Source organism: Dromiciops gliroides, chromosome 3 (genome assembly GCF_019393635.1).
Source record: "Dromiciops gliroides isolate mDroGli1 chromosome 3, mDroGli1.pri, whole genome shotgun sequence".
Taxonomy (NCBI): domain Eukaryota; kingdom Metazoa; phylum Chordata; class Mammalia; order Microbiotheria; family Microbiotheriidae; genus Dromiciops; species Dromiciops gliroides.
In genome coordinates, this window is record NC_057863.1 from 669,272,247 (window position 1) to 669,286,285 (window position 14,039).

A 14,039-nucleotide genomic window follows, 5' to 3' on the forward strand; every position below is an offset into this window, starting at 1 on the left:
AGCATTATTTGTAATGAGAATAAACAAGAGGACTACTCAATAAGATCAGGTGTGAAACAAGGATGCACACTGTCACTGAGATTATTTAATTTTCCATTGGAAATTCCAGCAATAGCAATAAGAAAGGAAAAAGAAAAAGAAGGAATCAGAACAGGGAAGGAAGTAATAAAACTATCTCTTTTTGCAGACAATGTGATGATATATTTGGAAAATCCCAAGGATTTGATTAAAAAGTAAACTGGATAAAAAGTAAATTCACATAAATCATCAGCATTGCTACACATCACAAACAAAAATACCCAATTTTAAATAACTCTAGACTGTATAAAATACCTGGGAATGTGCCTGCCAAACAAACCCAGCAACTATATAAACACAATTATTTTAAAAAAAAACGTTTTTATAAAAATGAAGTTGTATTTGTAGGGCCAGTATGATAAAAATGCCAATTTTACACAAACTAATGTATATATGCAATGCAATCTCCATAAAATTATCAAAAAATTATTTTAGTGAATAAGAAAAAATAATAAAATTCATTTGGAAAGACAAAAAGTCAAGAATATCAAAAGAACAAAAAAAACAAAAAACAAAAAACAAAAAAAGAATATCCAAAGAAATAGCAAAAATGTAAAGATCTGGTATTAGCAATACCAGATCTTCAACTGTATTAGAAGGCACTAATTATCTAAACTATTTGGTACTGGGTAAGAAATAGAACGGTAGATCAATGGAATAGAGTAGACATACAATTTACGGCAGCAAAGAAACATAATAATCTTGTGTTTTCAAGTGTAAGGACTTGATATTTGGGGATAAGGATTCATGATTTGGTAAAAATTATTGGGAAAATTGGACAGAATTGTGACAGAAACTGGGAATGGACCAATATCTTGCATCACTTACCAAGGTAAGGTGAAAATGGATACATGACCTAGATATAAAGATATTTTACAGGAAAATTAGAAGAACATAAAACATACTACGTTTCAGACTTATGGATAGGTGAACAATTTATGAATAAAAAAGAGACAGAGAGCAAAGTTAGTTGTAAAATGGATAATTTTGATTACATTAAATTTAAAAGTTTCTGTACAAGTAAAACAAATAAAGCCAAGATCAAAAAGAAAGCAGAAAATGGGGGGAAAGGAGAGGTTATAATCAGTTTATCAGATCAAGATCTTATATCTAAAATACAGTAAGAACTTTATGAAATCTCTAAGAATGTGAGGCACTTCCTAATTGATAAAGGGTCAAAGGATATGAACAGGCAGTTTTCCAATGAAGAAAACAAAACCATTTCTAATCACATAAAACACTCTACGTCATTGTTGCTTAAAGAAATACAGATCAAAACAAGGCTGAAGTATCATTTTTCCCCTACCACATTAACTAAAATGATAAAAGGGGAAAGTGACAAATGTTGTTGAGAATGTGGAAAAACTGGGATATTCTTTGTTGGTGGAATTGTGAATTGATCTAACCATTATGGAGAGCAATCTCGAATTATGCTCAAGGTGTTATCAATCTACCTATATACCCTTTGACCTAGCAATACTGCTAGTTGGTCTATTTCCATAAATGATTAGGGAGAAAGGAGAAGAAACGTTATGTTCTGAAATGCTTATAGCAGCTCTCTTTGTGATAGAAAAGAATTGGAAATTGCAGGGATGCCCATCAATGGGGAGTGGCTGAACAAGTCATGGTATAAGATTGTGATGAAATGCTACTATGCTTTGAAAAATACCAAGCTCAGTGATTTTAGAAAAACATGGAAAGGCTTACACAAAATAATGAAGAGTAAAATCAGCAGAACCAGGAGAGCATTGTATACGATAACATCATTACTGTTTGAAGAGTGACTTTGAGTGAAAGTTATTTTATCTATTATAAATTCCCAGATTACATACATAAACAAATAAAGATGCCACCCATATTCAGAGAAAGAACTGATGAATACAAGTGTGTATAAAATAATTTAACACATATTCATATATATTTGTGTCTAATAGTAGCCATCTCTGCAGTGTGAGAGAAGGAAGGAAAAGAAGGGAAAAATTTTACATGATAATTTTTCATACATGTGAAAAGAATAGCCACATGTACATGGCAAATTTGCAGTTTGATTTGGAATCACCTTTTTACTAAGCCATATTATGTAACTGCTTGTTTTTTTCCATAAGGTAAAAATAAAATAAATATTCAAAAAATCAAATAATGGTCCATTCTGGAGTTTTCACCAGAATCAAAATCAAGCTTACAAGCTTCCTCTTCTTTAAAAATTTGATTCCTCTCAGGTAGAAAGTGTCTATAAACTGTGCCCTTCTCTGGGAACTAGGATATGTTTGAAGGCTCATCCCCTCTTTAATTGCTAGTGCATTGATCCTCTAGCCCTCAGAGACCTGGTGATGACACTAGACAAACTCTATTGCTGTGCCTGAGACGAGAATGGAGACTTCAGAATGTATTGGTCTGGAAGGTTTCAGAAAATTTCTATTAGTGTAAGAGTTACTGTCCCCACCATCTTAGGTCCTATCTCTGGTACCATAGCAGACAGTAATAATCAGCCTCATCCTCAGGCTGGGCCCCCTTGATGGTGAGGGCAGCTTTGTCCTGAAGGAGGGACTCAGAACTGGGTGGGAACACGTGATACAAGATTGCTGGTATCATAGATGAGCTGCCTGGGAATCTGCTCAGATTTCTGCTGGAACCAGTAAGGAGAGTGCCCAGGGGTAACTGCCCCTGTGCGGGAGCTGCAGGTCAAGGTGACTGTTCCTCCTGGGATCGCAGTCAGAGATGGCTCCTGAGTCACCACAGCCTGAGAACTGACCCCTGAAACCAACAGGACAGACACAAATGTCAGTAATGGGGAGAGGGGCAACTTTGCCCAATGCCCCAGCTTCATGCCCAGCTCACCCCTTTGTTTCCCCCAAGAGCTCAAGGAGTCTGTCTCAACCTTGGCAGAGGGTGAGCAGGATAAAGAGAGGAATCAAGGCCATGGTGTGGATCCCCTGCCTCCTGGGGCCCCAGACCTTGGGCTGGGCTCCCAATTGTCCCTCTTATCCCCCTACCCCACCACACCCTAGGAGGCTGGAGCATCCCTGCATGCAAATATCCCTCAACATTGCACTAATTGGGACCCGGAGTTGGGGGCCCTGCTGGCTCTAGAGTTAATAATGAGGTAAGTGGGATAGACAGTGATGTGGCCCTGGGAATACCTCACTGGTGCCAGCCAGGAAACAGCTGCAGGGGCAGCAAGCATTCAGGACCAAGCAATGCCAACTCTGCCTGTGGTTTGAGGATTTTTCTGCTGTGATCATGCCCTGCCAATAATGCACCCAGAGTTGTCCCACAGTGCCTCCTGCTGGCGCCAAGCCCCAAGTCATCTATTCTCAATGAGAAGCCACCAAGGACAGATGACTTAGAGCAGACACCTGAATGTGCCAGGTGTCTGGTTCCATGGCCCATCTCTTTGGACTGTGGCCTTGAAATACCATTCCCTTTCTCTGTCCTTAAGGACAGCCAAGCCAGCCCCTGGCCAGAGTCACCAACTGCATCCCTTCAGAGGATCTTGGCAGGAAGAGCACCAGTAACAGCCAGCCTTGATATCCCACTTTAAGGTTTGCAAATCATTCCATGTCTATGATCTCAGGCGATCCTTACGATGACCATGGAAGTTAGGGGTCATTAAAGGTTCAGGGACTTTGGTTCTGCCCTAATCAGGACTGAGGGAAAGCTGGTCTACAGATCCCACATAAGCAATGCTGACAGAGCAGTGCAAAGGGCACCAGCCAGTCCCACATCAGGAGCTACCAGAGTGGGTTAAAGAACAAACCACAGTCATCCGGACTTTTTTCCTGCCACTGGACTTTGAAGACTCTGGAAGAGACAGTGAGTGAGGCTGATGACTTTGTACAACTCTACTTCACTTAAATCCAATGCACAAGCAAGTCAAGACATCACCTCATGATGTCATTGGTTCTCTTCAAAAATGAAGGACAAACAACAACGCTGAGGGAAAACCCTGATGTCCATCAGCTGGTAAGGCTGCTAAACTCTTAAATCTGTGGAGGACACCAGGATTCCTAGAACTGTTTTGCCTTGTTACTGCCATGCTTACCCACTTAAGAGCCCCAAATTACTACAGAGTTGTGCCCCAGAGACCCACTCCTATTACTGATATGGAAAATAATAGCAGGAAAGAGGACCTCAAAGGGAATGAGTGTAGAAAGATGCCATGTCAAGCTCAGAATCTGGGAATCCACAGACATGAGATAACCTCTGCAGCTGGAAACAGGCATGGCCTGAGAAGGTTTTTGTCTCAGTTCCCCATCTGAGTCTCTCACTGTGCCTAGGACCACTGTACCACAAGGCACAATAATAGTCAGCCTCATCCTCAGGCTGGGCCCCCTTGATGGTGAGGGCAGCTTTGTCCCCAAGCAGGGACCCTGAGAACCGGGCAGGGACCCCTGAACTAAGAGTGTTGGTATTATAGATGAGTCCCCTGGGAGCTTGACCAGACTTCTGCTGGATCCATGCAGGATAGTGCCCAGAGGTGACCGCCCCTGTGCTGGAGCTGCAGGTCAGGGTGACTGTTCCTCCCGGGATCACAGTCAGAGATGGCTCCTGAGTCACCACAGCCTGAGAACTGACCCCTGAAACCAACAGGACAGACACAAATGTCAGTAATGGGGAGAGGGGCATCGCTGCCAAGGCTCCTTATTTCATGCCCAGCTCTCCCCTCCACACCCCATGAGCACAGGGATTCCCTCCTCCCAACCTTGGCAGACAGTGAGCACCCAGAGGAGGAAAGGAGTCGGGTCCATGGTGTAGATGCTCTGCTCCCTGAGGCCCCAGAGCTGGGGCTGGGCTCCTGCCCCTGCTTCTTATCCCCTACTCCACCCCATCCTGGGAGGATGGAGCCTCACTTCATGCAAATATTGCTCCCCACTACAGCTCTCTGACCCAATGTCAAGGGCCCTTGTTGGCAAATGGTGGCACAGTGTGTGGCTTGGCTGTGTGGTTATTCCACTCAGCATAGCCTGGAAGCAGCTGCTGCCATGGCAGATGTCAATGAACACACAGAGTCACCTGCCAACTCTGGATATGATTGTGTGGGGTCTGGGCTGTGACCACCCACCATGAGTCACACATGGTGGTCCCACAGTGCCCCCTTTTGTTTTTGGTGCTGTTGTTTTTTCTATTTTGAGGTTTTTCATCATTTCTCTGAGTTTTGCTCTTATAACATGACTAATGCAGAAATGGGATTAATGTTATTATATGTGTGTGTGTGTGTGTATACATATATATATATAACCTATATCAGATTACCTGCTGTCTAGGGGAGGGGGGGAGGGAGGGGAGGAAGGGAGAAAAATCTGAAATTGGAAAGCTTGTATAAACAAAAGTTGGGAACTATCTTTACATGTAACGGGAAAAAAATACTTTATTAATTTAAAAAAAAAGAATGAATGGGCCAAAAAAGAAATCATAGAAACAATCAATAACTTTACCCAAGAGAATGACAATAATGAGACAACATACCAAAATCTATGGGATGCAGCCAAAGCAGTGCTTAGGGGAAAATTTATAGCTCTAGCTGCTTACATGAATAAAAAAGAGAAAGAGGAGATTAATGAATTGGGCATGCAACTTAGAAAGCTAGAAAAAGAACAAATTAGAAATCCCCAATTAGATACTAGAGATCCTGAAAATTAAAGGAGAAATTAATAAGATTGAAAGCAAAAAAATTATAGAATTAATCAATAAAACTAAGAGCTGGTTCTATGAAAAAACCAATAAAATAGATAAAATATTGGTTAATTTGATTAAAAAAAAGAAAGAAGAAAACCAAATTACCAGTATCAAAAATGAAAAGGGTGATGTTACCACCAATGAAGTGGCAATTAAATCAATAATTAGGAATTGTTTTGCCCAACTGTATGCCAATAAATTTGACAATCTAATTGAAATGGATAAATATTTACAAAAATTACAAACTGCCCAGGTTAACTGAAGAGGAAATAAAATCCTTAAATAAACCCATATTAGAAAAAGAAATTGAACAAGCCATTAATGAACTCCCTAAGAAAAAATCCCCAGGGCCAGATGGATTTATGGGTGAATTTTACCAAACATTTAAAGGACAATTAATTCCAATATTATACAAATTATTTGGAAAAATAAATGAAGAAGGAGTTCTACCAAATTCGTTTTATGACACAAATATGGTGATGATAACAAAACCAGGCAAAGCAAAAACAGAGAAAGAAAATCATAGACCAATTTCCCTAATGAATATTGATGCTAAAATCTTAAATAAGATATTAGCAAGGAGATTACAACAAGTGATCACCAGGATAATACACTATGACCAGGTGGGATTTATACCAGGAATGCAGGGCTGGTTCAACATTAGGAAAACTATTAACATAATCAACCACATCAATAAGAAAACTAACCAAAATCATATGATTATCTCAATAGATGCAGAGAAAGCTTTTGACAAAATACAGCACCCATTCCTAACAAAAACACTAGAGAGTTTAGGAATAGGTGGAACTTTCCTTAAAATAATAAGCAGTATCTACCTAAAGCCATCAGCAAGTATTATATGCAATGGAGATAAATTAGAGGCCTTCCCAATAAGATCAGGGGTGAAGCAGGGATGTCCATTCTCACCCCTATTATTTAATATTGTCCTAGAAATGTTAGCTTTAGCAATCAGAGAAGAGAGAGGAATTAAAGGAATTAGAATAGGCAAGGAGGAAACAAAACTATCACTCTTTGCAGATGATATGATGGTATACTTAAAGAATCCTAGAGAATCAACTCAAAAATTACTTCAAACAATGAACAACTTTAGCAAAGTAGCAGGATATAAAATAAATCCACATAAATCATCAGCATTTCTATACATGACCAACAAAGTCCAGCAGCAAGAGATAGAAAGAGAAGTTCCATTTAAAGTAACAGTAGATAATATAAAATACTTGGGAGTCTACTTGCCAAGACAAACCCAGGAACTCTATGAACACAACTACCAAACACTCTTCACACAAATCAAATCAGATCTAAATAATTGGAAAGATATCAATTGCTCATGGATAGGCAGAGCTAATATAGTAAAAATGACAATACTACCCAAATTAATTTACTTATTCAGTGTCATACCAATTAGACTACCTAAAAATTATTTTTTATAGAGCTAGAAAAAATAATAACAAAATTCATCTGGAAAAAGAAAAAATCAAGAATATCCAGAGAAATAATGAAAAAAATTCACAGGAAGGTGGGTTAGCGATACCAAACCTGGAGCTTGACTATAAAGTGGCAGTCATCAAAACTATCTGGTACTGGCTAAGAAATAGAGTGGTAGATCAATGGAATAGGCTAGGCACAGGAAATGCAGTAGTAAATGACACTAGTAATGTAGTGTTTGATAAACCCAAAGACTCCAGCTTCTGGGATAGGAACTCAATATTTGACAAAAACTGCTGGGAAAACTGGAAGATAGTATGGCAGAAATTAGGCATAGACCAACATCTTACACCTTATACTAAAATAAGGTCAAAATGGATACAGGATTTAGACATAAGAGGTGATACCATAGGTAAATTAGGAGCAAAAGGAATAGTATACCTATCAGATCTTTGGAAAGGAAAACAGTTTATGACCAAACAAGAGATAGAGTATATTATAAAATGCAAAATGGATGATTTTGATTACATTAAATTAAAAAATTTTTTGTACAAACAGAAGAAATGCATCCAAAATTAGAAGGGAGGCAGAAAGCTGGGAAACAATTTTTGAGGCCAGTACTTCTGATAAAGGCCTCATCTCTAAAATATATAGGGAACTAAATCAAATTGATAAGAATCCAAGTCATTCCCCAATTGAGAAATGGTCAAAGGATATGAACAGGTAGTTTTCTGATGAAGAAACCAAAGCTATCTATTCCCATATGAAAAAATGCTCTAAATCTCTAATGATTAGAGAGATGCAAATTAAAACAACTCTGAGGTACCACCTGACACCTATCAGATTGGCTAAAATGACAAAAAAAAGAAGATAATAAATGTTGGAGAAGCTGTGGGAAAATTGGAACACTAATGCATTGTTGGTGGAGCTGTGAACTGATCCAACCATTCTGGAGAGCCATTTGGAATTATGCCCAAAGGGCGATAAAGCTGTGCATACCCTTTGACCCAGCAATACCACTTTTGGGTCTTTTTCCCAAAAAAATCATGGAAACGGGAAAGGGACCCACATGTACAAACCAAAAAGAGAGGAATCAAGGCCATGGTGTGGATCCTCTGCTTCCTGGGGCCCCAAAGCTTAGGCTGGGCTCCCACCCATCCCTCTTATCCCCCTACCCCACCCCACCCTGGCTATACTGTTCACCAACTGTAGGCACTAAGGTTATGTAAGTGTAAAGCTATCAAACACCCAGAGTCCTGAATTAGATGAAAATATAAGTGGCAAATAGCTAACAAAAGGAATAAAAATACAGTACAATATAGAAAATGTTAATCTGTGTTTTTCTAAGACAATAAGAGACCTGCAGGGATCCCTTTCTATTTATGCTTGACACCACTGGGGCAGTGCTTAGGAAACAAGAATTGGATTCAGAAAGAAGCGAGTTAAGTGTCTCTGTATATTTAATGAGGTGTGATGCTGGGCAAGTCCCTTAATCACTGTCCAATTTCTCATCTGTCAACGAAGGGACTTATTTCCCTTTTAGCTCTAATTGTATGATCCTATGAAAATAAGGCCCTTGAGGTTCAGGACATCCTTGCTTGCTTGTCCTTGGGCCTCCGGTACTTGGTAGAGTGTCAGGCACTTAATAAATGCTCTCTCTCTGTGTCTGTCTCTCTTTCTCTGTGTCTCTGTGTTTGCCTGTCTCTCTCTGCCTCTGCCTCTATCTGTTTCTGTCTTTCTATCTTTTTTCCTTTTGAAAGAGGAAATATTTTTTATTTTTTCATATTTTTTATTTCTTTATTTTTTCTGTTTAGAATTTTATTTTCCAAATTATATGTAAAAACAAATTTTGAGATCAATTTTTAAAAACTTTGTGTTTCAACTTCTCTTCCTCCCTTCCCACCCCCACCCCCAAGAACTCAAGTAATTCAATATAAGTTATATATGAGTAGTCATGGAAAACATCTCCACATTAGCTAGGTTGTGAAAGAAAACAGATAAAAACAAAACTTCAGATTAAGGAATTTTCGAAAAAATGTGTTTCAATCTGTTTTCAGATACCACCAGTTCTTTCTCTGTAGATGGATTGCAATTTTCCTAAGTTCTTCAGAGTTATATTGGATCATTGCCTTCCTGAAAATAACCACATGTTTCCCAGCAGATCATCTTACACTATTGCTGTTATTTTGTACATAGTACATTTCACTCTGCTTCAGTTCCTGTGGGTCTTTCCAGGTTTTTCTGATAGCATCCTTTTCATCATAACTTTTGTATAGTACCTTAAACTTGACAAAGAATTTACTTCACAGTAGCCCAGCAAAGTAGGTATCATACATTTTGCCATTATAGTCAATCAGCATAACTATTTCCCTCCATCCTATTCCCTTCCCATGATATTTACTCTATTTTCTATCTTCTTTTACCCTACTCCTCCTCAGAAGTGTTTTACTTCTGACTGCCCCTTCTCCTGTTCTGCCCTCCCTTCTTTCACCCTCCCTCCTTATCCTCTTCCCCATCTACTTTCATGTAGGGTTAAAGAGTTTACTCTTGGGGCAGCTAGGTGGTGCAGTGGATAGAGCACTGGCTCTAGATTCAGGAGGACCTGAGTTCAAATCCGGCCTCAGACCCTTGACACTTATTAGCTGTGTGACTCTAGGCAAGTCACTTAACCCCAATTGCCTCACCAAAAAAAAAATAATAGGTTACTCCTCCCAATTGGATGTGTATGTTATTCCCTCCTTGAGCCCACTTTGATGAGATTAAGGTCTTTGAGCTAATTCTGAGTTCTAAATTTTTCTTCCTCCCTCCCTCCTCAACCTTCCCTATGAAATCAAGCAATTTAATATGTCATACATGTGCAAGTTATGAAGAACATCTTCACTTTCCTTGAAAGTGTTTTGCTTTTTACTGCTCCCTCCCGCAATCTGCACTTCCCTCCTTCCCCTCTTCTCCCCCTCCCCCTTATCTCCTTCCCCTCCCACTTATCCTCAGGGCAAAAATATGTTACTATACGCACTTGAGTATGTATGCTATTCCCTCTTTGAGCCAATTCTGATGATAGTAAGGTTCACTCACCCCCCACTCCTTCCCCCTATATCCCTCCCCTCCATAAGCTTTTTTCTTATTTCCTTCATGTGAGCTACCTCTCTCCCCAGTCCACCTTTTCCCTTCCCCCTACCCCACCCCACCCTGGGAGGCTGGAATGACCCTTCATGCAAATAACTCTCAACATTGCACTGATTGGGACCCGGAGTTGGGGGCCCTGCTGGCTCTAGTGTTAATATTGAGATAGGTGGGGCAGACAGTGACGTGGCCCTGGGGATACCCAACTGGTGCCAGCCAGGAAACTGCTGCAGGGGCAGCAAGCATTCAGGACCAATCAAGGCCAACTCTGCCTGTGGTTTGAGGAATTTTCTGCTGTGATCATGCCCTGCCTTAATGCCCCCAGAGTTGTCCCACAGCGCCTCCTGCTGATGCAAGGCCCCAAGCCACCAAGGACAGATGACTTAGAGCAGACACCTTAATGAGCCAATCGTCTGGTACCATGGCCCACCTCTTTGCACTGTGGCCTCAGGATCCCATCCCCCTTCTCTGTCCTTAAGGACAGCCCAGCCAGCCCCTGGCCAGAGTCACCAACTGCATCCCTTCAGAGGATCTTGGCAGAAAGAGCAGCAGTAACAGCTAGCCATGATATCCCACTTTAAGGTTTGCAAATCATTCCATATCTATGATCTCAAGTGATTCTCACAATGACCCTGGAAGGTGGGGGTTATTGGAGTTGAAGGGAATTTGGTGTTGTCCTAATCAGGGGCGAGGGAAAGCTGGTCTGCAGGTCCCCACATGAGCAGTGCTGACAGAGCAGTGCAAAGGGCAACAGCCAGTCTCCCATCATGAGCTGCCTGTATATTTATGAAAAAATATCAATACCGATGCTGTCCTCTGCATTTTAGGCAGTAATTGCTGTCATTCTCCCTGTCCTGCTAATCTAACTTTTCAGGACAGTGAAGAGGAGCCAAGGTATATTTTTGGGAATCAGTTTCTAAAAATGTATGACTTCAATTCCACATGATCAATAGGAATTTTCACCTGACTCTACTGAGAGGACTCTCCATATATCCTCCAGTGCATCACCTTTTGGAACAAAGTATTTGCTATGTAAACACTTATTCCCTTTCTTTACCTTCTTGTTGGAGTCCCTTCAGCATTTCTTGATCCCAAAAGTATTCAGATGTATCTGTATTCCACAACACATTCATCCATTACCCAATTGATGGCCACACCTTCAGATTCCCATTCTTTGCCACCTCAAAAAATCCACTAAAAGAATTCTGGTAGATCCTTAGTTAGAGATTATTTGGTTTAGGACTAATCCCCCCCTTAATCTATTCCCACAAAAACTCCCCCTGTCCCTTGTCCCTCCCTTTTCTTCCTACTTTCCTGCTGAATAAAAGACATCTCTCTATTTAAGTCTATGTGTATGTATACATGTATGGCTATATGTACATATGCATGCATGTATGTGTATTCCAGATCCTTTTGACCAATTCAAATGAGAATGAGATTGAAATGTCAGTGACTCCCCCACACCCTTCTCTTTGTATAGACGTCTACTTGCACACCCTGACTATGTGACATGATGTGGAAGACTTGATTGCTTATCTTCTGAAGACCCCAGACCTAGACTGCTCTGGCTAAAGGAACTTTAAAGGACTTCAGCAGGTCAAGAGGAATGAAAAAAGACTCAGTCCCTTCTTAGCTGGGTGACCCTGGGCAAGTCATTTATTTTCTCTTTGACTCAGTTTCCTCTCCCTCCCAAGACCGTTGTCAGCATTAAATGAAATCTGTGTAAAGTCAGTTTAGCACAATGGCTATAGAAGGCATGTCAGCCCTCACTCAATAACTGATTGTTCCCTGACTTCAGGGGGGTTGTTGGTGAAAGTACTCAGTGTACTTTACTGATGCAATCCTCATGTGGACAAGTTTGGGGAGCCTGCTTCTGGGAAGGTGTGGTGACATGCTGAAAGGGCCCTGCTCTCTGGTTCCCAGGATGCACAAACATTCCATAACGAGTTCTGGCCCAATAGCCACACACTAAAGAGATGGACTGTTGATTGCAAGTCCCTAGTCAGCCTAAAAATGTGACCAGCCACCAATGCAGTCTGCATGCCTGATGCCAGAATCAATTGACAGTCAACAGGCATCTCTTAAGCACCCACTATGTGCAGGCTCTGCGGTAGGGGCAGGGAATGCAAGAAGAAAGCATGAAACATTCCCCATACACAAGGAGCTTACAGAACCACCAAAGCCTGAGAGGTTGCAAGTGCAGCCTTTTCCAAGGTAAAGTCTCCTTCTCATGGGACACAGTCTGAAATCTCTGCTCTCTGCTCCCCAGCATCCCATAAAACTATCCATTGCCACACTTCCCTCTCTCCTTGGTGTCTCAGCATAGGGATACCATAAGGCATTAACAGTGGAGACCCAAGGTTCTTAAAGTTGTGCCACACAGGTGCAAACCCTTCTTCTGCCCAGTGAAAGAGTTTGCTGAAAAATGAAGTTCAAGGTATGATGAGCATTCAAAGATGTCCAAGAATAGCTTCTGTTTCCTAGGTCAGTGCTACTTCCTTCCCCCGACCCTGATGAGCCTGATGTTCTTGGAGGGATGTCTACTCCAATCATGTAAAGACTTTCCCTGATGCAATGGGCAGATGAGAACAGTTTGCTCCAATGTCTATGAAGGTGACTGAAGCAGGTGCTGTGAGATACTTAGAGCTTGGTCAGGCATCAAAGATGCCAAGGTCACCCACTTCACTCCAGGCCATCACCAGTCATCCTGACTTTTATCCTGCCACTGGACTTTGAAGACTCTGGAAGAGACAGTGAGTGAGGCTGACGACTTTGTACAACTCTACCTCACTTAAATCCAATGCATAAGCACGTCATGATGTCATTGGTTCTCTTCAAAAATGAAGGACAAACAAGAACTCTGAGGGAAAACCCCAAGGTCTGTCAGCTGTTAAGGCTTCTAACCTCTTAAAATTATGGAGGACACCAGGATTCCTAGAACTGTTTTCCCTTGTTATTACCATGCTTACCAACTGAAAACTACACAATTACTCAAGACTTTTGCCCCAGAGAGACAGCTATGGAGACCCACTCCTATTACTGACGCTGCAAATAATAGCAGGAAAGAGGATCTCACAAGGAATGAGTGCAGAAACATCCCATGTCAAGCTCAGAAGCTGGGAATCCACAGACATGAGATAACCTCTGCAGCTGGGAACAGGCATGGCCTGAGAAGGTTTTTGTCTCAGTTCCCCATCTGAGTCTCTCACTGTGCCTAGGACCACTGTACCACAAGGCACAATAATAGTCAGCCTCATCCTCAGGCTGGGCCCCCTTGATGGTGAGGGCAGCTTTGTCCCCAAGCAGGGACCCTGAGAACCGGGCAGGGACCCCTGAACTAAGAGTGTTGGTATTATAGATGAGTCCCCTGGGAGCTTGACCAGACTTCTGCTGGATCCATGCAGGATAGTGCCCAGAGGTGACCGCCCCTGTGCTGGAGCTGCAGGTCAGGGTGACTGTTCCTCCCGGGATCACAGTCAGAGATGGCTCCTGAGTCACCACAGCCTGAGAACTGACCCCTGAAACCAACAGGACAGACACAAATGTCAGTAATGGGGAGAGGGGCATCGCTGCCAAGGCTCCTTATTTCATGCCCAGCTCTCCCCTCCACACCCCATGAGCACAGGGATTCCCTCCTCCCAACCTTGGCAGACTGTGAGCACCCAGAGGAGAAAAGGAGTCGGGTCCATGGTGTAGATCCTCTGCTCCCTGAGGCC

General features: G+C 41.7%; 1 pseudogene and 2 gene segments (V, D, J or C); all 3 read right to left on the bottom strand.

Moving 5' to 3' along the window:
• Window positions 1–2,482: 2,482 nt before the first annotated feature.
• Window positions 2,483–2,999, bottom strand: LOC122748482 (annotated as a pseudogene).
• A 1,210-nt stretch (window positions 3,000–4,209) lies between these two features.
• LOC122748483 lies at window positions 4,210–4,846 on the bottom strand. The segment is given in 2 exon segments: window positions 4,210–4,655; window positions 4,781–4,846. Coding segments are annotated over 2 exon segments (492 nt in total).
• An 8,549-nt stretch (window positions 4,847–13,395) lies between these two features.
• LOC122748484 lies at window positions 13,396–14,039 on the bottom strand. The segment is given in 2 exon segments: window positions 13,396–13,841; window positions 13,967–14,039. Coding segments are annotated over 2 exon segments (492 nt in total).